This window comes from Pezoporus flaviventris, unplaced genomic scaffold (genome assembly GCF_033815535.1).
Source record: "Pezoporus flaviventris isolate CSIRO_AGI_PZ_B2104156 unplaced genomic scaffold, CSIRO_AGI_Pfla_v1 ptg000016l, whole genome shotgun sequence".
Classification (NCBI taxonomy): Eukaryota; Metazoa; Chordata; class Aves; order Psittaciformes; family Psittacidae; genus Pezoporus; species Pezoporus flaviventris.
Window position 1 is genome coordinate 8,214,441 of NW_026892564.1, and position 19,152 is coordinate 8,233,592.

Consider the following 19,152-nt stretch of genomic DNA (forward strand, 5'->3'; position numbering starts at 1 on the left):
ATATTATATGCTAAGTATTTTCCTTAGAAATTAAGTTGGTTAATCCATATTGACAGATTGAAACTGTGTATTTAGAAAGTATGTTTGAAATAGTACTTCAAAGAATATTTGAAAAGTAAAGACAAACTACTTTTAGTAATGAAGCTATGATTCTATATAGTGGTGCATCCTTTTGGAATAGTTTGAGAAGCTATATTCTTTATCTCATTTTTAATACTGGTTTAGAGACCTTGTATGTCTACTCTAGTAGCCTTTTGGCTTTGATTAGAGTTACCTGCTTATTTGGGGGGGGGGGGGGGGGATGTATGAGGATTTATTCTTAAATACAGTTTTTTCAAAGCATGGATGATTCATGTAAAAATATGGTAACCACCTCCTCAAGGACTTTTAATCTCTGATACAACAGCTATAATTAGATTTTTTGTCATTAGCAATACATTTTGTTTTTTCTAAATGCCTAGAAGTTTAGTTGCACACACATTTTATGTATAAATGTGTAATTGACTCTGAGGTCTTCTACCGCTGTGTTAGTAGACTACTGAAATACCAAAAAACCTTAGGTTATATTTAGAGGAAATGGTAAAAAGTAACCTAATTAAGTAGGAAAAACACGATGTATTTTAATTGAGTTCTAAGGCTGCAATCTTGATGAATAAGTGATTATGATATGGATGTAATCTGGTTTATATAAAGATTTTCTTCTAACTGCTTTGGTTTTCAGTCATATTGTGTTGTGGTTTTTTTTTCTGACCATTTAATACATTTGTACAAAAGTTATTGTTTGCCAATTTTGTCTGTAATTAACTCTTTAGATCATACCTCACTCCAGTACGGGATGAAGAATCAGAGTCCCAAAGAAAAGCTAGATCCAGGCAAGCAAGACAGTCTAGAAGATCTACGCAGGTACAGTTTCATTGAAGCTTCCACATTTATGGAATCATCCCTATGTAGCTCCCTGAATACAGTGAAGTACTAATTTCCCAGTAAAGCTCCAAATAAACTGATGGGTCTTCCTGGTATAAAACAGCTTGTCCCAGATAAAATAAAGCCTCTTTGGCCTCTTTGTTCCCCTTTTCTTTTCTACAACCTTCGTTGTGTACTGAAAGTTGCTTTTTCTAATCACCGAAGAGTCATTTAATACAAATTTGAAAGCACAGGCTCCTCCACTAAAAGAAAGATTTTGGTTGCATGGTGGTTAAAATGGCTTACTTGAGTAATCGTATCTTGATGTTACATAGATGTTTAACACTTCAGTTTTTTAAGAACTAACAGCTCTATGCTTCTGACTGAAGACTTAATACTCGAGAAATAGGTTTAGCATACTTTATGTACTTCCATTTCTCAGTCTTTTTTTCTGTATGTGGACTAATAAAGATAATGTGATTGAGCTGACCAGTATATGGCTAGCTAGTAAGATCCATGACATAAAAAAAAAATACATTCAACCTAGTTTCTATGGACATGGAGGAGTACTAAGGAAGAGGGATTTTTTACTTGCTAGTAATATAGAATCTCACAGCATGCCTCCTTTCAGCCTTTCTTTCTTAGTTTACATACTGATACATTTGGTTGCTCTTTCCAGTGTCTGTCAGATCTACCTCACACTAATTGCCAGTGTAATCTTAACACAGGGGAGGATGTGAAAGTAGCAAAATCTCCAGATGGCACTTGAACGCTCTTTGAGCAGTGAAGCAATTACCAACCACTATCCTCTGGAGCATCTTTACCCTTCTCTTCTTGTGTCTGCTGACAAATTGAGAATAATCAGCACATAGTCCCAGATGAAACAGCACAAAAAAATACTCCAGCCATCCTCCTTATGGATGTTAAGGCCAAGTCTGTATCTCCGTAGTTTACTGATGTTACTTTTAAATTTAAAAAACTAAGAATTGTGTTGCTGGAGAATCTGTGGTAGACCACATTGCAGCAAACACTTGCTACTAATCAAAAAGAGGTGTTTGGCTCCAAGGCTCAAGAGAAAAACATACAGGTAGAACATACAGATATTTCCTTATATTCTTAATATTCTTAAGCTGAATTTTGTCATTAAAATAGCGATCATCTACATTAATATGAGTGATACATTGAAGCATTTGCTGAAATGCTGAAAACTGCTGTTTTCACAGGGTGTAACACTGACAGATCTTCAGGAAGCTGAAAAAACTATAGGAAGAAGTCGTCCCACACGAACCAGAGAACAGGAAAATGAAGAAAAAGAAAAAGAAGAGAAAGAAAAGCAAGACAAAGAAAAACAAGAAGAAAAGAAAGAATCTGAAACTAAAGATGATGATTATAGACAAAGATATTCCCGAACTGTTGAAGAGGTATTTTCATGATGAGTGTCCTTAGGTAGAGAAATCATATGAATCTTAACTCCCAAGTATGATGTTTTAATTTTGTTACTATTATAAGAATTACTTATCTAGGTAAATGTTTTAATATCCTATATTTTAATTATTTTTTGATCTTGGTAAATTAATTTTGACATTTTTCTGCCGAATAGCCATATCATCGCTATAGACCAACTTCAACGTCTTCGTCATCAACCACCTCTTCGCTCTCCACCTCCACTAGCTCTCTTTCAACTTCAAGTCAACTAAACAGACCAAACAGCCTTATAGGTATAACTTCGGCCTATTCTCGAAGCGGAACAAAGGAAAGCGAGAGAGGTAGGAGTACTGTTTGTGAAGGGTTATGTTTTTTTCTTTGGTTTAATTAACAAAGGGCAGCATATGCTTCTAGAGGTAATTCCAAATAGGGTGTGATATGTAAGACCACTGGGGATGTATCTTACTCCAAACTTTTACAAGAAATTCCAAAACTTGAACATAAAAAGGAAAATGATTTTCTGTACTTGGTGGTGTTTTGCAGCTGATTATTATGTGAATCTATGTTTTCCATTGATGCATCTTAGAAATGTCAAATATACTGCCATGGGTATCCATATAATGCTTTCATTTCTGCTTTAACACATCAACTATAATAAGATACCACATTTCAGAGTTTAAATACTTGCAGGTATTAAGGAGGAATTTTACTTGATGAAATAACTGAGGTTTTTTTCAGTCCTTCCATATTGGAGGATTGGAACAATGCTTTAATGCTTTAAGAACCTCTCAAGGTTTCATTAGCAGCTGAAAAAGAAGGGAAGAAGACGTTTCCAATGGTAGCTCAGAATATTTCATGGAACCGTACTTTTAAGTACTTCCTGGATTCATGTAACCTTAAGCTGAGGATCAGATGTTTGACTCAGAGGTCAGAAATAAAGCTTTTCTTTGACATCACAGAGATTTTGCTCTTACTGCAAATATGAATCACATGCTATAATTCTCAGAGATGTTGTGCCTGATCAGTTGCCTGTCAAAAGAAGACATTGTTGACAGATAACTGTGATTTCCTGTACTGTCTCAGAGGCATGCCACAGTTGACATGACTGATTCAAGTCATTGATCAGTAACTTTAATACAATTACTGATTGAAATTTATAATTATGTTATACAGAGGATCAGATTAAATGATCCATTGATCAAATCTCCATAAACTACATAGAAGTATTGCAATATTCCCTAGACTTGTATTTTCTGAGGAAGTTACTGGAGCTAAACTTGAGGGATATGCTTCCTGATTTTTTTTCCCCTCTGTGTCCTACTATGAACGGAAATTTGGATTAAGATTCTTCAGTAATGCATGCTTACTCTGGGAAACTCTTTCTAAGATTGCTCTTAGAAATTATTTTCATGGGTAAATATTAGCTACAGCAGGTTCTTTTTTTCAAATTGTGACTGTAGGAGGAGAAATACGTTACCATCTGAAAGCCCAGAGGTAAAACCATCATCTCTTTAATTAGAGAAGGTGTATGTGCACCAGGAATATTTGTGTTTCCTTCTTTTCTGTTTAAATCTTGCTTCACACTGAACAGTTTACTTACCTCTAAAGACTAGTGGTGCTAAAGTCACATTTTTAGTGATGCTTCTATGTGAACTCAAATCTGTGGTTTTCTTTAATAAAAGAACAGCGCACTGAATAGGCTGCATGATAATAGGCAAGTAACTGGCTTGAGCAAGTTTGGTTTTGGTTGTTTGGTTTATGGGGTGTTTTTTGTGCAAATTACTTGTAAACATATAGGGAAACAAACACAATCCTGAGATACTGTGTTGGGCTTGAACTGCAATTGCATTTCTTTTAAAGAAAAGGGGAATCTGTAATATAGTATTAATGTAGTCAAGGGGATCCCATTTTATTCTTCCTTAGATCAGACTGGAGAGGACTGTAATGAAATGGGGGACTCTAAGGAGGATTTAACAGAATTTTTAAAGTTTTTGGGTTTTAGTATCCAATTCTTGATGCAAGCAAAAAAAGCCTTTGTTTGACAAAGAATTGTGAAGAATTACCTTGTCTTATTTTGTACTTTTCTACATCTACTGACACAGATGTTTGAATTATTATATGACAGATTGGGAATGTGAATTTTAAGTACAATTTGTAGTGTATTACTGTCCCATTGAAACATTTTGTTGAGGTGGCTGAGTTGGAATTAGGATTTTGCAATTGATGTTCAAGAATTGGAACAATATTTATAGTATTATAGAGCTTTATTCTGAGGAATGTGTATTACAGCAAACCCTGTATGTAATGAGAAGCTCTTTAGCCACTTTATCTCAGGTCAAAAAAATGTTTGTAAACATTTTAAAGACTGAGAATTGTCTCAGTCATACTTAAATGAATAAGAAAGTTGTTATTAACAGAAGGGGGCAAAAAAGAGGAAGAAAAGGAAGAAGATAAGTCACAGCCTAAGTCTATAAGGGAAAGGAGGCGACCAAGAGAAAAACGACGATCTACAGGAGTTTCTTTTTGGACTCAAGATGTAAGTAAACAACTGCTACTGCTGATCTGTAGCCTTAGCTTGTAGTGATATGACATGTACAGTCTATTCTTAACATAGAGAATAGTTTAGGGTAATACAGCATATAATTAAGTATTCTGGAAAAACTGATGCTTGTTCAAGTTATATATTCTTTGTATCTATTTTGAAGCTTTTGGGAGCATAATCAAAATTAAGTCTAAGCTATGCTGATAATGCTGAAAAGTACTTTAGAATACTTTTATGTATTAACCATGGTTAACTATTATAGTATTAACCATAACTTAATAGGAATTAATCATAATCTAAGGAAAAACTAATCATTGAATAACTCTTTTGTATTGCATGCATCCCAAAGCTGTAAGAATGAGAATCATTTTCTGGCACATTACAGTTGTGCCAGAAATTGTACTTAAAATTGAAAGAACTGCTCTGTCAGATTAGAAGGGTTGGAGTTGATGGTTCAGCCAATTCCCTTTCCCTCTTCTTTGTCATGGAATCAGTATGAAATTTTGTAAAAGCAAGATTTTCATATGCCAGATGCAAAATTCTGTTTCCTCTCTTTCTGGTACTGCAAACATGCACTTGTTCAAGAATTTTCACCATATATTCTCCGTATATTTGATTTGGGTGGAATTCTATTGCTCTTAGATTTTCTCATATTAAGTCTAGAATGCCTTAAAATCTCTGTAAGCTTTCAACAGTTCAGTTGTTTTTCCTCTCCCACCTCTTTTACCAGAGTGAAAATGAACAGGAACACCAGTCTGATTCAGAAGAAGGAACAAATAAGAAAGAAACTCAGGTAATTTTAAAAAGATTATTACTTCATTAACTGTCTAACAGATATGTATTGATTGTAAAACTTTTGTTGCCGTTGCATTAAATTAAAAGAGTACCTACAGTAGGTAGGTAGGTATTCATAATTTGTGGCTACGGTTCAGTGCCATTTCCTTTGCAGGCTTTAATAACAAATTTTAACAAGTTAACAATGGCTAAAATGGATTTTTTTCTCTTCCATTCTGATTATATAGAAATAACATCCATAAAACATAGGTGAAATCTCCTGATGTGTAGGTCAGGGACATGTTCCAGCAAGTTACTGGAGGGCTGTCAGTTTCTATCTTGCACAAGTTTTTCTTCTATCTGCTCTGTTACTTTCAGATAAATTATGTCCAGTGATTTCTGCATACTAATTAAAACGTTTTAAAATTAACCCCAGTCAATAATGTAATTAACATGAGAAGTTAATATAATGAAGCATAGAATGCTGAAGAGCACAATGTACCTGATTTCTCCGTTGAAGAAAATAGATTTCAGAACGTCCTAATTCACCATTATTAGTCAGTGGATAACAGTATAATAGGCTTGATTTGATGGAGAAACTCCTTATAAACTGAGTGGTGTGTGACAGTGGGATGAAGAGGGATTTATAAGGGAAGTAATAACTTAAGCTGCACTATAAAATGGTATAGCAGGATGTATTTCTCTTGACCTAAACCCTGGAGTTACACATTATAGAATCAGCATCATTACTGAGGAATAAAACTTGAATGATATTTCTCTCCTTTTTGTAAAAGCTTCCATTAAACATTCCTTAAATACTTTAGTTAAGAGATTCATTCTGGTTTTGGTTTGCTCCACTTTTTATTTCTGTGTCACATTAACATGAATGCGTAGTCCTGTTTCCTTTCCTCCCACTAGTACATATCATTATCCTTAGATCTTTAATTACTCCTATTCTGTTCTGTAAAAATTCATTTCAGTAGAATGTCCATGTGGTGCTTCTGATTGAATTAGACTCATAAAACTACAGTGAAATAGTGATAAAACAGGCCCAAAATTACTATTACAAGCTATAATTAAAAGGATGTGTGTTGGGGTGGGATGGTGAAGTGCAGAATTAGGCTGCCTAATCATGGCTTGGCTTACGAGTCAAAACATTCTCCTAGCTCTGTACTTCCCACAGAAGACTTTAGTAGTCTGGTTTCATTTTAAGTCAGTATAATATCACGTTTGAGTTCATGAAGAGTTCTGAAATAAATTGAAAGTGTCAACTGTCACTGTCACCTAGCTACATAAATTGATTTTGTTTTGTTGATATGAGCTCTTGTGTCAGCTGCAGAAAATACAAAACCAGACTGAAAGTGAATTAAATTTCAAAACAAGTATTTCATGTGAGTTTAAGTTTTCTTTTCAAGTTTTATCAAATCTAATACAGAATTTCCAGTATGGTGTCAAAATTGCAGAAAATGTCCTAACCTTGTAATTATTATAATTGTTAACTATGTCTTAAAAATCGTATATAATGATTTCATCGTTTTCATATTTAGGTGTGGGGTTGTTTTTTTTCCTTTGCATACAGATGGTTTATCAGAGATTTAAAACATTCTGTAACTTTCATGTACCTTCCTCTCTTTGATAAACAACTATTTAGCATTTTATCAGTGATAAACTGAGCACTAAATATATTACTTTTGTCAGTGCAGTATATTGCCACCTTAGAAATAGAATAGTGGAATAGATCTTGAACATTCTGAGAGGAAGTTTGTTCCCAAATCCATGCAAAAAGTGTATTTTTACTGTTTTTTTAAATGCCTGAAGAAACTGCACTTTCTGTATTGTAGTTGCTAAATCTGCTTTCACTTTGACACAAATCTTAATTGCTTTATTGTAGAAATTCATTATTTGGTTACAAATCCTTCTCAGTTCTAGGAAGAGAAAAGGAAAGGTATGAAAAAACTAGAATTAAAGACAATCAGAAAGTAGTTATGTTTTTTCAGTTCTGGTGATTATTTGATGTACTGCTGTTTAGAAGACAGAAACACCAGATCTACTGAAATTCTCTGTTACTCCCTTATGTGGTGCTGCTGTTGTTTGTTTTTGCTTGGTGAAGCTACAAGCCAGAGGTAGATGGTGGTAACTATAAAATTCCAAAGGCTTTGGCAGTAACTCAAGAATTTAAACTGAACAGAGGAGGTCTTGGGTGCATGCTACAAAGAAAATTGAAGGACCTTAGACAAAATAAGGAGCCAAAAAATTCTTATTTATCTCAGAGGTCTCTGAAAGAACTGTTTTGTAAGATTTCAGTTTGTGCTTTCTTGTTCTTTTGGTCCTTCAGAACTGCCTTTTTACTTCTTATCTGATCCTTTGTCCATAAAGGAGGGCAATTAAAGAGATGTCAGACTTTGCCTCCACTTTGACAGTTTGAGGTTCTAATGAAATTTTCTGTCGGCTTTTTAATGTGAAGAGCTGAGAATTTCCTCAACTCACACAAAACCCACCATGTTACTTAAAGAAAATTGGTGTTCCTGCCAGAAGGATAGCCTTAGAAATAAGTTGTAGGATAGCCATTTAAAAATAAGGAAGTGAGAAGAGATTTTGGCAGCCGAAGGATTCTAAATAACGAAGTGTTTCCCTGAAACCTGGGTTTCAATATGAGGTACTACAACTGTGATTACGTTGTAATTAAATGGGCTGAAACTTTGTTTTAGCTAGAGATACCAGGTATGTGACTTCTGAAAGGTTAGAAGGGTTGGAAGTAATTGTTATTTCAGGTCATGTAGGTAAGGATATGTATGGTTTAGGTTTTTGTTACTGCATGTGTGCTGCTGCTTCGATGGTGGCTGCTCAGTCTACTCTGTTCTGTGACTGTGCAAAGAACATCCATGTTATGATTTGGATGCACAGGGATAGCTTTGCTGATATCGTTTGTCCTCGGACAAGCTTTATGTAAAGTTTGTAAACTCACAGTCACACCTTTTTATAATTCTTTTTAGTTATATGTCAAAGATTGTGACTGAGCTGAACTGACAGAATCTGAAGGGGAAACAGAGCAAACAGAGAAGAGTGCTACAAAAGTAAACCCTAAATATGTTTGTGAAAAGTGAGGGGAGCAAGAAGAGGCATGTGCTTGAGAGATGTGATGTTCTTTCAGTGAGGTACGGAGGCTGGATGATTCTTGAGCAGCAGGAGCAGGGCTTAACAGCTTTCAGGGAACAGAAGCCGCTGAAGTAGTTTTCTGAAGATTATGGTATCCTTGTCCAGCTTCCGAGGTTTCCAGCCTCAGCCAGGAGAATGGGAATGGCCTGTGTCTGTGTTTTCCTACCTATAGCAATTACTGCTTTCTTACCTTACCCATTTGTTTGTTGTTCACTGTGTAGCTGGAAAATTTTGTTTCTAAGATGGTCTCTGTGTGACTTAATAACTTGCCTTTCCGTTTGGGAAGCTATAGTGCAGCAGGGGAATGGAGATCTGGGAGGTTTCACATTCCCACGGCGCCATGGGGAGTCCACTAGAAGGAAAGAAAAAACAGCCTTTAGAAAGCGTATTTGTTAAGAAATAATGTAGGAATGGTTTACTTCTTTGTAGTGGCTGTCCTACATTGTAGGTGAACACTAAAAGGAAGGACCAGCTTAACATTTTTCTGCATACAGCATTCCTTAAAGGTAAAAAGAGAAACCTAAAGTTTTGACTGCGGACAAAGCTTCCTCTGTTTTGTTGAGGTGAGAAGGAAGCAGTGGAAAAGGGATTTCTGTAGATCTTTGATTGTATGGTGGAATTCTGTAATCTCACACTGATCTTACTCAGACATGCAATTATGCAAGATAAGGCTTATGCTTAGGTGGAATTTAATCTTCTTGTGGCCAGTAGCTTAAAAGATACCTACGTATAGGTGTGTGCCACCTGACTGTGATGTATGCTATGAAGTCTCTTAAGTTCTTGGCATTATTCATGCCCCTAACAGAAAATAACAATGTTTTGTTAGGAGTGGTTAGTCTACGGCATGTACTTCTGATACCCTCTGTGTAGTAAATGCACTTCAAGGTGTCAAAGAGGAAATTGCATGTATTGTGGAGAATGTGGCTTTTTCCTCTATGCACACTGAAAAAATAGCTTCCTTCTAAAAAGGGAAACCAAATAAAGCATACCACCCAACCAGCCAATACACCTCCGGGGATGGCTTCAGCCACTGCTAGGTGAGTAACACCGGAGGATATCCAGGTGATGATACATCAGTGGAGTTCCTTGACTAAAATGTCTTCATTCAAGACTGTTATTATGATTGGAATAAATGGTGAGTCTGTGTTGACCACCCAGAGGGGAAAAAGGTTTGCATGACTGATGTAATTCTTAGAGGGCACTCCCTCTCTCTTAAGTCATCACTTTTAATTAAATTCTGCTTGTCAGATAAAGTGAGTGAACTTTGTGCCTATGGATTCACCTGGAATGAAAGTAATACAAAAAATGAAATTATGCCACTCAATTTTAAGTCTAATAAGTACTTCCTTATGTTACTGGTATAGTAGCTTGTTTTCCATTGAGCTATGTTGAAACAATGATCTTGTAGCTTATTTTATATATTACTGTTTTGAGGTGAAGTCCTGATTCTGTTGACCTTTCAAAACGTTGCTAATGATAGAGAAGAGGAAAAAGAACAAGGGAATTCACAGAACACAGTTCTGATGCCTTCGATAACAGGCAGGCAAATTTCAGAATGCACCGACTGCTGAAATTACTAATGTTTAGGCCAGTCCAGACTTTTAGGGTATAATGTTAACATCCTTGTAAATCATATTTTAGCAATCTTCTTTTGGCAGACACATTCTAGAACATATTTCTTTTCTGTTCCAGACATAACAATATTGAAGCTTGACAATGTTCAGATAATACATACTGTTGGATAGTGTGTGCATTTAACATAACTGTTTAGGCATATTTGTTCACATATTGTTATATATTTTATTTAATAAAATTTACTGACTTGATCCATTCATTTTCTCTCTTTCCACCCCTTGCCACCTCAGAGTGACAGCCTGTCAAGGTATGTGCAATTTAAATAAATTAATTTAAAATTGTCACACTTTCTGTTCACATATTCTCATTTTAGGTTCCTCACGTACAACTACAGCTTAACCCCAGTAGTCAGCCAGGTTAATATTTAACCTTTGTATGAAATTGTATGGGAAAACTGTACAGTTGTAACGCTACAGTACTAAATATTTTTTATCATGTGTGGGTGGGCTGCTCCATTCTGGGGAATATACTGGACTCTCTATTAGTAGTGCACTGAAAGCGGGCTGAGCGTTCTGTAGAACACAGTGGATATAGGATGGTTCCCTGCAGATTTTTCAGTATGAAGTCAGATTTTGCAGTGAAGATAAGAGGATCTTGTTGCCCCTCTTTTAGAATACCCTAATGAAAAGTTTGCAAGGAATCTCAAGAAAAGTGCTACACCCTCTGAATATCAGATTTCCTTAAGATATGTTAAAAGGCAATGCAGAAATATCAATCCTTAAAAAAAAAAAAAAGTTTTGTTGTTAGACCTTTCAAATGATTTGATTTTATTATGTTCTGTCTGTGCTGAAAATCTGTTAAATATAACTGCTACAGCACAAGATCAGTGAAGAGTAAACAGTGGACTTTGTTAATACTGGTTGTGATATAGTGATGAATAGGATAAGGACTTTACTGAAGATTTGTTTCATAAACCACATCTGCTGAAATACTAGAATTCACAACAAAAGGTTTTGGAATCTCCTTGGTTTCTCTAATAAAACCTGAAGAATTCATCTAGGATGATATTTTAGAGATTTCCTTTATAAAAACCTTCAATTAAAATAATTCTTTAAAAGTAGATCTTTATAAATAATTAAAGTATCTAAGCTAACATAAAGTGCTTTAAGATGTAAATATCTGCTTGAATATTTTAATTTAAAATACATACAAGGTGCAGGAACTTGGCAGACTGAGCAGTTTGAAAACCTTTTCATACAGCAACTTGAAGTACTGAAAGAATGTAAAAATCAAATTTGCATCAAATTAGAAGACAGTGGCTATACTAAAGCACATAATTGCATTTGGTTGTTTTCAGCTGGGTTACAGCAGATTCCTAACGTTTGATACAGTGAGTGGTCTCTGTTTGAACACAAATTATAATAAGACCTTTTCTTTCACAGATATGATATGGGATCCCTCAGCCTGTCTTCAAGTGATCGTTATGATTCAGCACAAGGGCGGTCGGTGTCACAGAGTTACCTTGAAGATCGAAAACCATACTGCAGTAGACTAGAAAAAGAAGATAGCACTGATTTTAAGAAGGTATATGATCTAATAATTTTGGTGGGAAAATAGAATTTTATTACTGTTTCTCATAAAGTCTCTGGAAACAATCTCACATTGCATCACAAATGCTGCTTAAAGCAGCTCAGCCAAATAGAGGAGCAGAGCATCCACTACACTGGAGGAAAATGCACATTACAAAACAGCTTCTGGCTTTTGCACTTTTCAAGGCAAGGGAAAAATCCAGAGGAGCCAAGATCCATTTTTTATGATAAATACTGGGGTTTTTTTAGTTGATTGTATCATTAAAACTGCTTTAGACATATGTGAATTCTTTTATATTTGCTAGCTTACATACATATAATGTAAAAATTTGTTTAGATCTTGCTTAAAAAGTAGAGGAAGAGTTTGACAAAATTTACTGTGGTGTCTAATCTGTGAATACTGAAGCAAAAAAGAGTGGCAAGTATTTCTTTAATATGTGTAAGGTAAGTTACATGCTCCCTGTACAAAGTTGCTCGTTCCTCGAAAAGCTTGGTTACAGTTCTTACAATTCTAAACATCTTTTCAGTCTATAACTGATTTTTGCTTCTTAATGTATTTGTTCATTTTACTTGCAGCTCAATTGCAGTTTTTAAATTTTTCAGCTAATCTCACTGAATGAGTATTTGGTATTTTTTTTTTTAATGCATATTTTCTCTTAGCTTTATGAACAGATTCTAGCTGAAAATGAAAAACTGAAAGCGCAGTTACATGATACCAATATGGAACTTACAGATCTTAAGCTGCAGTTGGAGAAGACCACTCAGGTTTGTATGAAACAAAAAAAGCATGTACTTAACTGACAAATTGGACAGCAAGCTAGAAGCACCCCAGGCTATAGGCTGCTTTGTACTAGACATCAGCTTTGTTTCTTATCCAAAAATGGGAGTGAAGAAGAGTACCTCTCTGTTTCTAACGAGAAATATGTGCAGGATTCTGGTCTTTAGCTATTAACAAAATGTGTGAGACTGCCTGCTACCTATTTAAGTAGTAGTGATTCTTGCCAGCATGTATCTGGGGCTTCTTTGCTGGGTTGGGATATACACTTTCTACACTGTTAAGCTTATATTCCAACTGTCAGTCAGGATTGATTGATTTAATTCATAAACCTGCTGGCAGATTGGCATAACCTGCAAGTTCTTCCTGGCTAGTTAGATAGCTTTATCTTAGAACTGAAGAGCAAATAGTGCACTCCAGTTGCAGATAACTGCTGTCAGATAACAGTGCTGAATACAGTAATAGCAAATGCATACATAAAAGTTTAATTCTTCTTAAATTGCTATAGAAAGAGTGTTTCCTAGTCTATTTGCCGGAATTTTCCTGTATGTAAGTGTCTTCCATGTGTACCATGTAAATACCAGTGAATTACATTAAAAAGTTGTTTTGTAATGCTTTTAGGTAGAAATACTATATTACCCTTATTTGCCAAAGGCTGTGTAGTGATTAAATTACATAGGGATGGTCACAGAGGAACTGCGTGATAAATCCAGTTCATTATCCTTTATTTCAGTGTTAACTTCCCTGAAAATACTTTTCAAAACATACTTTGAACAGAATACTAAAATGTCCAGCTGAATTGTTTTTTCTTCAGTTCTATGTTGGTTAAATATCAATGTCTTCATTAATTTTGTGTTTCAGAGACAAGAAAGATTTGCTGACAGGTCACTTTTGGAAATGGAGAAAAGGGTGAGTTTCTGCCAAAGTTCTCTTAAGTACTCCACTTGAGACTTTGTTTTAGTTTGTTTTGCAACCCCTGGCTTGGATATATTTTAATGGGAGCAGAAGCCTTTCTCATAACTTGCATTTTTTAGACGATTTGGAGATTCTAGGTTTCCAAGTGGCACTGAATGTGAGATACTGTGAGATCAGATTACTTATAAGAATTGACTTCAGGTTATGTGTTGGTTCATGATAACCAGGCTCCAAACCCTGCTGCCGTCCAGGGATCTGTTCCATCTCATCCAAAACAATGTTGGCATTCCAGAGGGTTAAGCAGATTCGGTGTGTCTCATGTTCTAAGCCATTTCCAAGATTTGGAGACTTTAATTTCCTCAGAGCTTTCCAGGAGCATACATGGTGTTCTACTAGTTATTGTTGGTAAGAAAGTAGCTGTTCCACCTCATAGACATGAGACCTTAAACCTGCTAAGGATATAAAATTAATCATAATCTGTCTCTTTCCCTGTACGGTAACTTTTTCCAGAGGGAATGTAGTACCGGTGAAGGCAGGAAGAATGAGTAAGCAGTGTGGGAAGAGGTGGGCATCAGGATCAGAAACAGCCCTAAATTGAATGGGAAAGGAGCCATGTAATAAATTTGTATGTGGGATAGACTACAAGAACTATTTCAGAAGTTAGACACATGATAACTTTAGGCTGTAGTTTCATGGCAGTTTCAAATCCATCTTAGAAGTGTAGTTCTACAGCAATGTAAAGCAAACTACATTGGTTTTATTGTGGTCCTGGCTTCCTTCATGGTGCTGGCCACATGTTCTTTTCTCTCCTGATCCTGGAGTGACACTTTAGATGCGTAAATGGGACTTTGACAGTGATAAGTGATATGGTATACATTTATTTATCCCTGGTAAACTTCACATTCACTAGCTTTTTATGTTTACTTTCCAGTATTTGAGGTTAAGAAAATGATTTTTACTTCTACAAACCTGTCTGGTGTATAAGCAGGCATTTGGTAGGATTTTATAGGAGCACATGGAGATGTAGAAATACTCTCAGGCAATTCCTGAAGTTTCATTAACTTTATCTTAATAATCTCTCCAGATAATTGCAGCAGCCTTTTAGCACCTATTTCTCCTAGATATGTTGGCATCCTGCTGTAGACACTGATTTCATCAGTAGAAAAGTTTCATCAGCAGCTTTAATTGGTTTCTTGCTTGCTATTGTGGCCACACAAGTGGACATTTAATTGTTTCATAGATGTAGCTGTGTTCATTACTATATAGGTTCCATACTGCAGAGCACTCAGTACTGCAGTTTAAAACATGAACTTAGTGATAATGCCATATGGCTGAAAACATGTTTTACAGCAGATTTAGGAGATTTTTACTTGTATTTATAAATTTAAACTTCCTTTCAGACAAGACTTTAAAACAGGAATTTATTTCTGAATTCCCTTGTTGTTAAAATCTGGAGTTACTTTTTCCCTTTGAAAGTGACTGAAGCAGGATTCTCAGCTGCTAGTCATCAACAGCTGATCTCCAGAAATAAGCTTAATGGGAACATTATTTAATTGGGAACATTTATTAAGCCTAGAATAAGTAATAACATATAGAAAATACTAGCGTTGAATTTCATTTGAGTTAAGCCTTCAGAAGTGGATATCCATGGTGTGATTTGGGAACTGTTCACCAGAAAGGGGTGACTTCCAAGGGAAGGGGGTATAGACTCAATCACAGATGCAGGGTCCTAGCAATACGTAGACAAAAAGGTTTCATTGACAACCTGAAAAGTACATTAAAAGCAGAAGTTCCTATGATGTGACAATAAAACTCAAACTGCCAGGTTTCTGACTGGATCAGAATTCAGAATTGTAGGTGCCTTTAACAAGCGTCCCCTAAATTTAGAATTCATCAGCTGGGAATTTGGGCTATGGAAAGGTATTTTTTTTATATAGCACTGAATATAGAAATATATTGGGTTTACTTCTGGGTTTACTTCTTAATATCTGGGTTTACTTCTTAATAATTTTATAACTCTGGTATTGATTTTTCACCTATGTATATCCCTGTACCGCAGTCTCACTGCATCAAACCCATGGCTCTTAGCTACTTTAAGAAATACAAACGAGCTATTGTATTTTATAAGCTGAGAGACTAGAATGCTTTTTTTTTTCATGTTGAGGATTACAGATGTTCCTTGGCATACCTTATAGAGTTGTTGAGGTATATCATAAAATTCTAGACTGCATAAATTGCAAACTCTGTGAGTCCAGGGACTAATCAAATAATCCTGGTAAATCTTCCCAGTGAAACTGCAGTGTGGTATCATGTTGGCATTCCTCAAACCAGTTAAACAAATCAGAACAATACTTTTTGCAAAAATTCTTACATCTACACCAGTCCACTTAAATATTTCTTTTAAATAAAGTGAATTATATAAAGTTAATGAAATAAGGATTTTACTTGATTGGCTTTTATGCAGCTAGTTGTTCTTAGACAAGCTCAACATGGTAGTTAAGCAAATGCATCAAAAGGACTAATGATTTCTAAACATATGAAATGTTGAAATTTATTTGATGATTTGTCTCTTGGTAATCTTAGGACTTGTCAAATACTGCTTAATATAAGAACACATTTGTTATTCTACAAAGCTAGTAGGTAACTGATACAATTCTAATGTAAGATGGTGTGGGGTTTTTGTTAGTCGCTTACTGCAGTTAACTCACTGGTACTTACTATGCACATTACTATCCATCAGTATCATTATAGGACAAGTCTTAACTTGAAGGAGTTAAGTATATTAAGTATATTAACAACTGCAGTAACCTATTACTTTGATAAACCTTTAAAGTTGTTTGCTAAAATGGGAAAATGGTGGGGAATAACTGCACTATGATTAAACTGAACTCAAATGATTTATATCTGAAAGGTGACCGGCAAGAGTCAGTATCTACTGGGCGGTATGATCTAACCAAAGTTTTACACACCTCAGTCAATGCTGCTTGCTGTTTGCATAACACCGTTGTATGCAGATGCATATGTCCACTTTGCAATAATCTGTTGCTTTTGCCTTTCACACTTTAGAAAGATCTGAATGTAGAGTACTGATAACTGCAGCTGCTTTAAACAAGACACACTGCATTGTCTGACACAGGACAGCAAGCAATCAAGCTATAAAGCCCTGAAGTCTATTTCATTAGCTATTCGTCCATCAGATGTGTTGAAAATCATGTTTAAACTCAATAACATCATTTAGAAATACGGTAGTGTGGCTGCACTGCAGACCACATCATAGTGTAGAAAACCCTAAGCTACCTTTCAATAAGCTTGCTTGGGGACTGTAATCAGTGTGTAATCCAAACAACCTGAAGTTCGCTACAGAGGATAATTCCTCCTGCTTCTCAGGTTAAAAGAAAAGAAAAGAAGGGGGAAATAAAGCCATACTAGAAACGCAGAAAATATTCAGGAAACATTTACTGAAGAAGCAGGTGGTCTTAGGTAGCAACTTTGGTACTCAGCTGAACCCCTTTAATGTAAACTTGGGTGTATCTACACTACATTGCATTTTATAAAGTGTAGACACATCCCACTGATCTGAGACAGATGTTTCAACTAGATTTGCTTGTCTTGAAAAGCTTCTGCTTTTGTGCTTGTTTCTTTTAATATTCTTTGTTTCTGATCATTTTCTGCATTTCTTGTATCCTAAGTTATTACAGAAGCCTAGCTTACGAAAAATAAATCTAAATAAACAGTACTTACAACCTATCTAAATTTGTGTAAAGGAAGGGGTATGTTTTGTAGGACTTGATGTATATCTCTTCCTCCTTTGATACTAAAATTCCATATTGAGAAAATTTCTGTAGATCACTGCCATCACAAATTTCCTGTCCACACTATGCTTTTGATTGTATGATCTTTGAAACTTGAAGTATTTCACTGTTAACACAGTATTTACAAGCAGTAGTTTTTAAAAAATTGTGGTGTTCAGTCTTAACACACATCTTTCAATTTAGGAAAGAAGAGCTCTAGAAAGAAGGATATCTGAAATGGAAGAGGAACTGAAAGTAAGTAAATTATTAACATGTTAAACTATTAATAACGTGTCAGTGCAATATGTAGTCTGGCAGTATTACTGGTCTCTATAATTTCTTTAGAAAATAACTAAGTTATAATTGCGTTTCAGAATCACTCATGTCATAGCTTGAACAAAGCCTGGCATAAGCAGTCATACATGTAGGATCTCTAAGAAAGCACTGAGACTTACAGTTCATTAATGTATTATTGGCTAACAAGAAACATTCAGAGATGGTTGGAGTTGAACACAGCTTGATCTAATAAAGATGGAATTGCAATCCATGATTTTGCTGTGATACCCTCTACTTTATTCACTTAAAAATAATGATAGCATATAATTCCATAGATATTTATGCATTAAATCTTGCTTCAAATCTTATCTCATGCTCTTTAAATTATGTGTTATACAGCATGTTGCCAATATCAAAAGCTTTCCTTTTTAGGGTTAATAATAATCAGGTTTTAGTTAAGAAAAAGCAGGAGATAGGTTTCAGATGCTGGCAAGCAATATTTACTACATTCACTGAATTCTGTTGTTTTTTTTTTTTTAACTGTATATAAACTGAATCTCAGAAGGAAAATATATATATATTTTTAGTATACATTTTTGTTTGGTTTTTTTTTTTTTTTTTTTAAACCAGTCATGGATTTTTTTTAGTTTCCTGGTTTATCAGTGTTAAATCCTCTGGTAAATTAAGAAAGTGATGAAATTTGGCAGGGTTTTTTTTGTATTATGTCCTTGGATATAATATTGGACAGGGCCAGCCAAACTGATAGAATTAAAGTATGACTAGGAAACTAGTGCAGCATGATGAAGTAGGAAACATATTTGTACGCCAAAATTTTTAATAAGTATCGTTGGTTTGACATTTGTTATTTGTCACCTATTGATAAAAAGTTTCCTTTCAAGCTCAATTTTGAGCTCCCTCTGGTGCTTGGAATTGGCATTAACTTCCAAATACTTTTTGTTAAAATGCGTGCATAGTTTTGTTAAAGTAATTGTAGCTGCAGATGTAAGCAGAAGGCAACCACAATGCCTCTAGCTGCCTTGGGTTCAGACCAAGATTGTTTGCTATAAGGGAAGATGCAATGTCTGTGGTTCCTGACGGGTCTTTAGAAGTGAAATACATAGAAAGCAAACTGTGGCAGAGGAAAATAATTGTGTCCAAGAGTGGAAGACAGCATGTGAGCTTCTATCATCATCCTGTAAATTCCTGTTAGGGAGGTTGGGCTGCCTAGAAAAATAGAGGATGCAAATGCATTGCTTTTTTTTTTTTTTTCTTTTTTAAATAAGCAATATGTGAAAGTTTTGAATGAAAGATTAAATACTTTTCTGTGTAAAAGTATACGTTAAAAGTGTCATTATTTACAGACTTTTGAATAGGAGATTTCGTTTGTGCAATTAGGATGTTAAGTAAAGAATTCCAGGAATAGCTTTCATT

General features: G+C 35.2%; 1 protein-coding gene across 7 annotated transcripts in view; it reads left to right on the forward strand.

Annotated features, from left to right (window-relative positions):
* PPP1R12A (protein phosphatase 1 regulatory subunit 12A) overlaps positions 1-19,152 on the forward strand; it is a 117,471-nt gene that overhangs the window by 91,768 nt on the left and 6,551 nt on the right. For 4 of the 7 annotated variants that reach the window (XM_061454699.1, XM_061454700.1, XM_061454698.1 and 1 more), the window contains 5 exons: positions 813-903; positions 2,127-2,324; positions 2,504-2,669; positions 4,746-4,864; positions 5,601-5,710. In XM_061454699.1, the coding sequence (XP_061310683.1) occupies positions 813-903; positions 2,127-2,324; positions 2,504-2,669; positions 4,746-4,864; positions 5,601-5,693 (667 nt within the window). In that variant the 3' untranslated portion in view covers positions 5,694-5,710. Of the gene's footprint in view, positions 1-812; positions 904-2,126; positions 2,325-2,503; positions 2,670-4,745; positions 4,865-5,600; positions 5,717-10,665; positions 10,683-11,817; positions 11,960-12,624; positions 12,730-13,600; positions 13,649-17,649; positions 17,701-19,152 lie in introns of those variants that run through there. The other 3 variants (XM_061454704.1, XM_061454702.1, XM_061454697.1) reach the window with 2 other exon arrangements.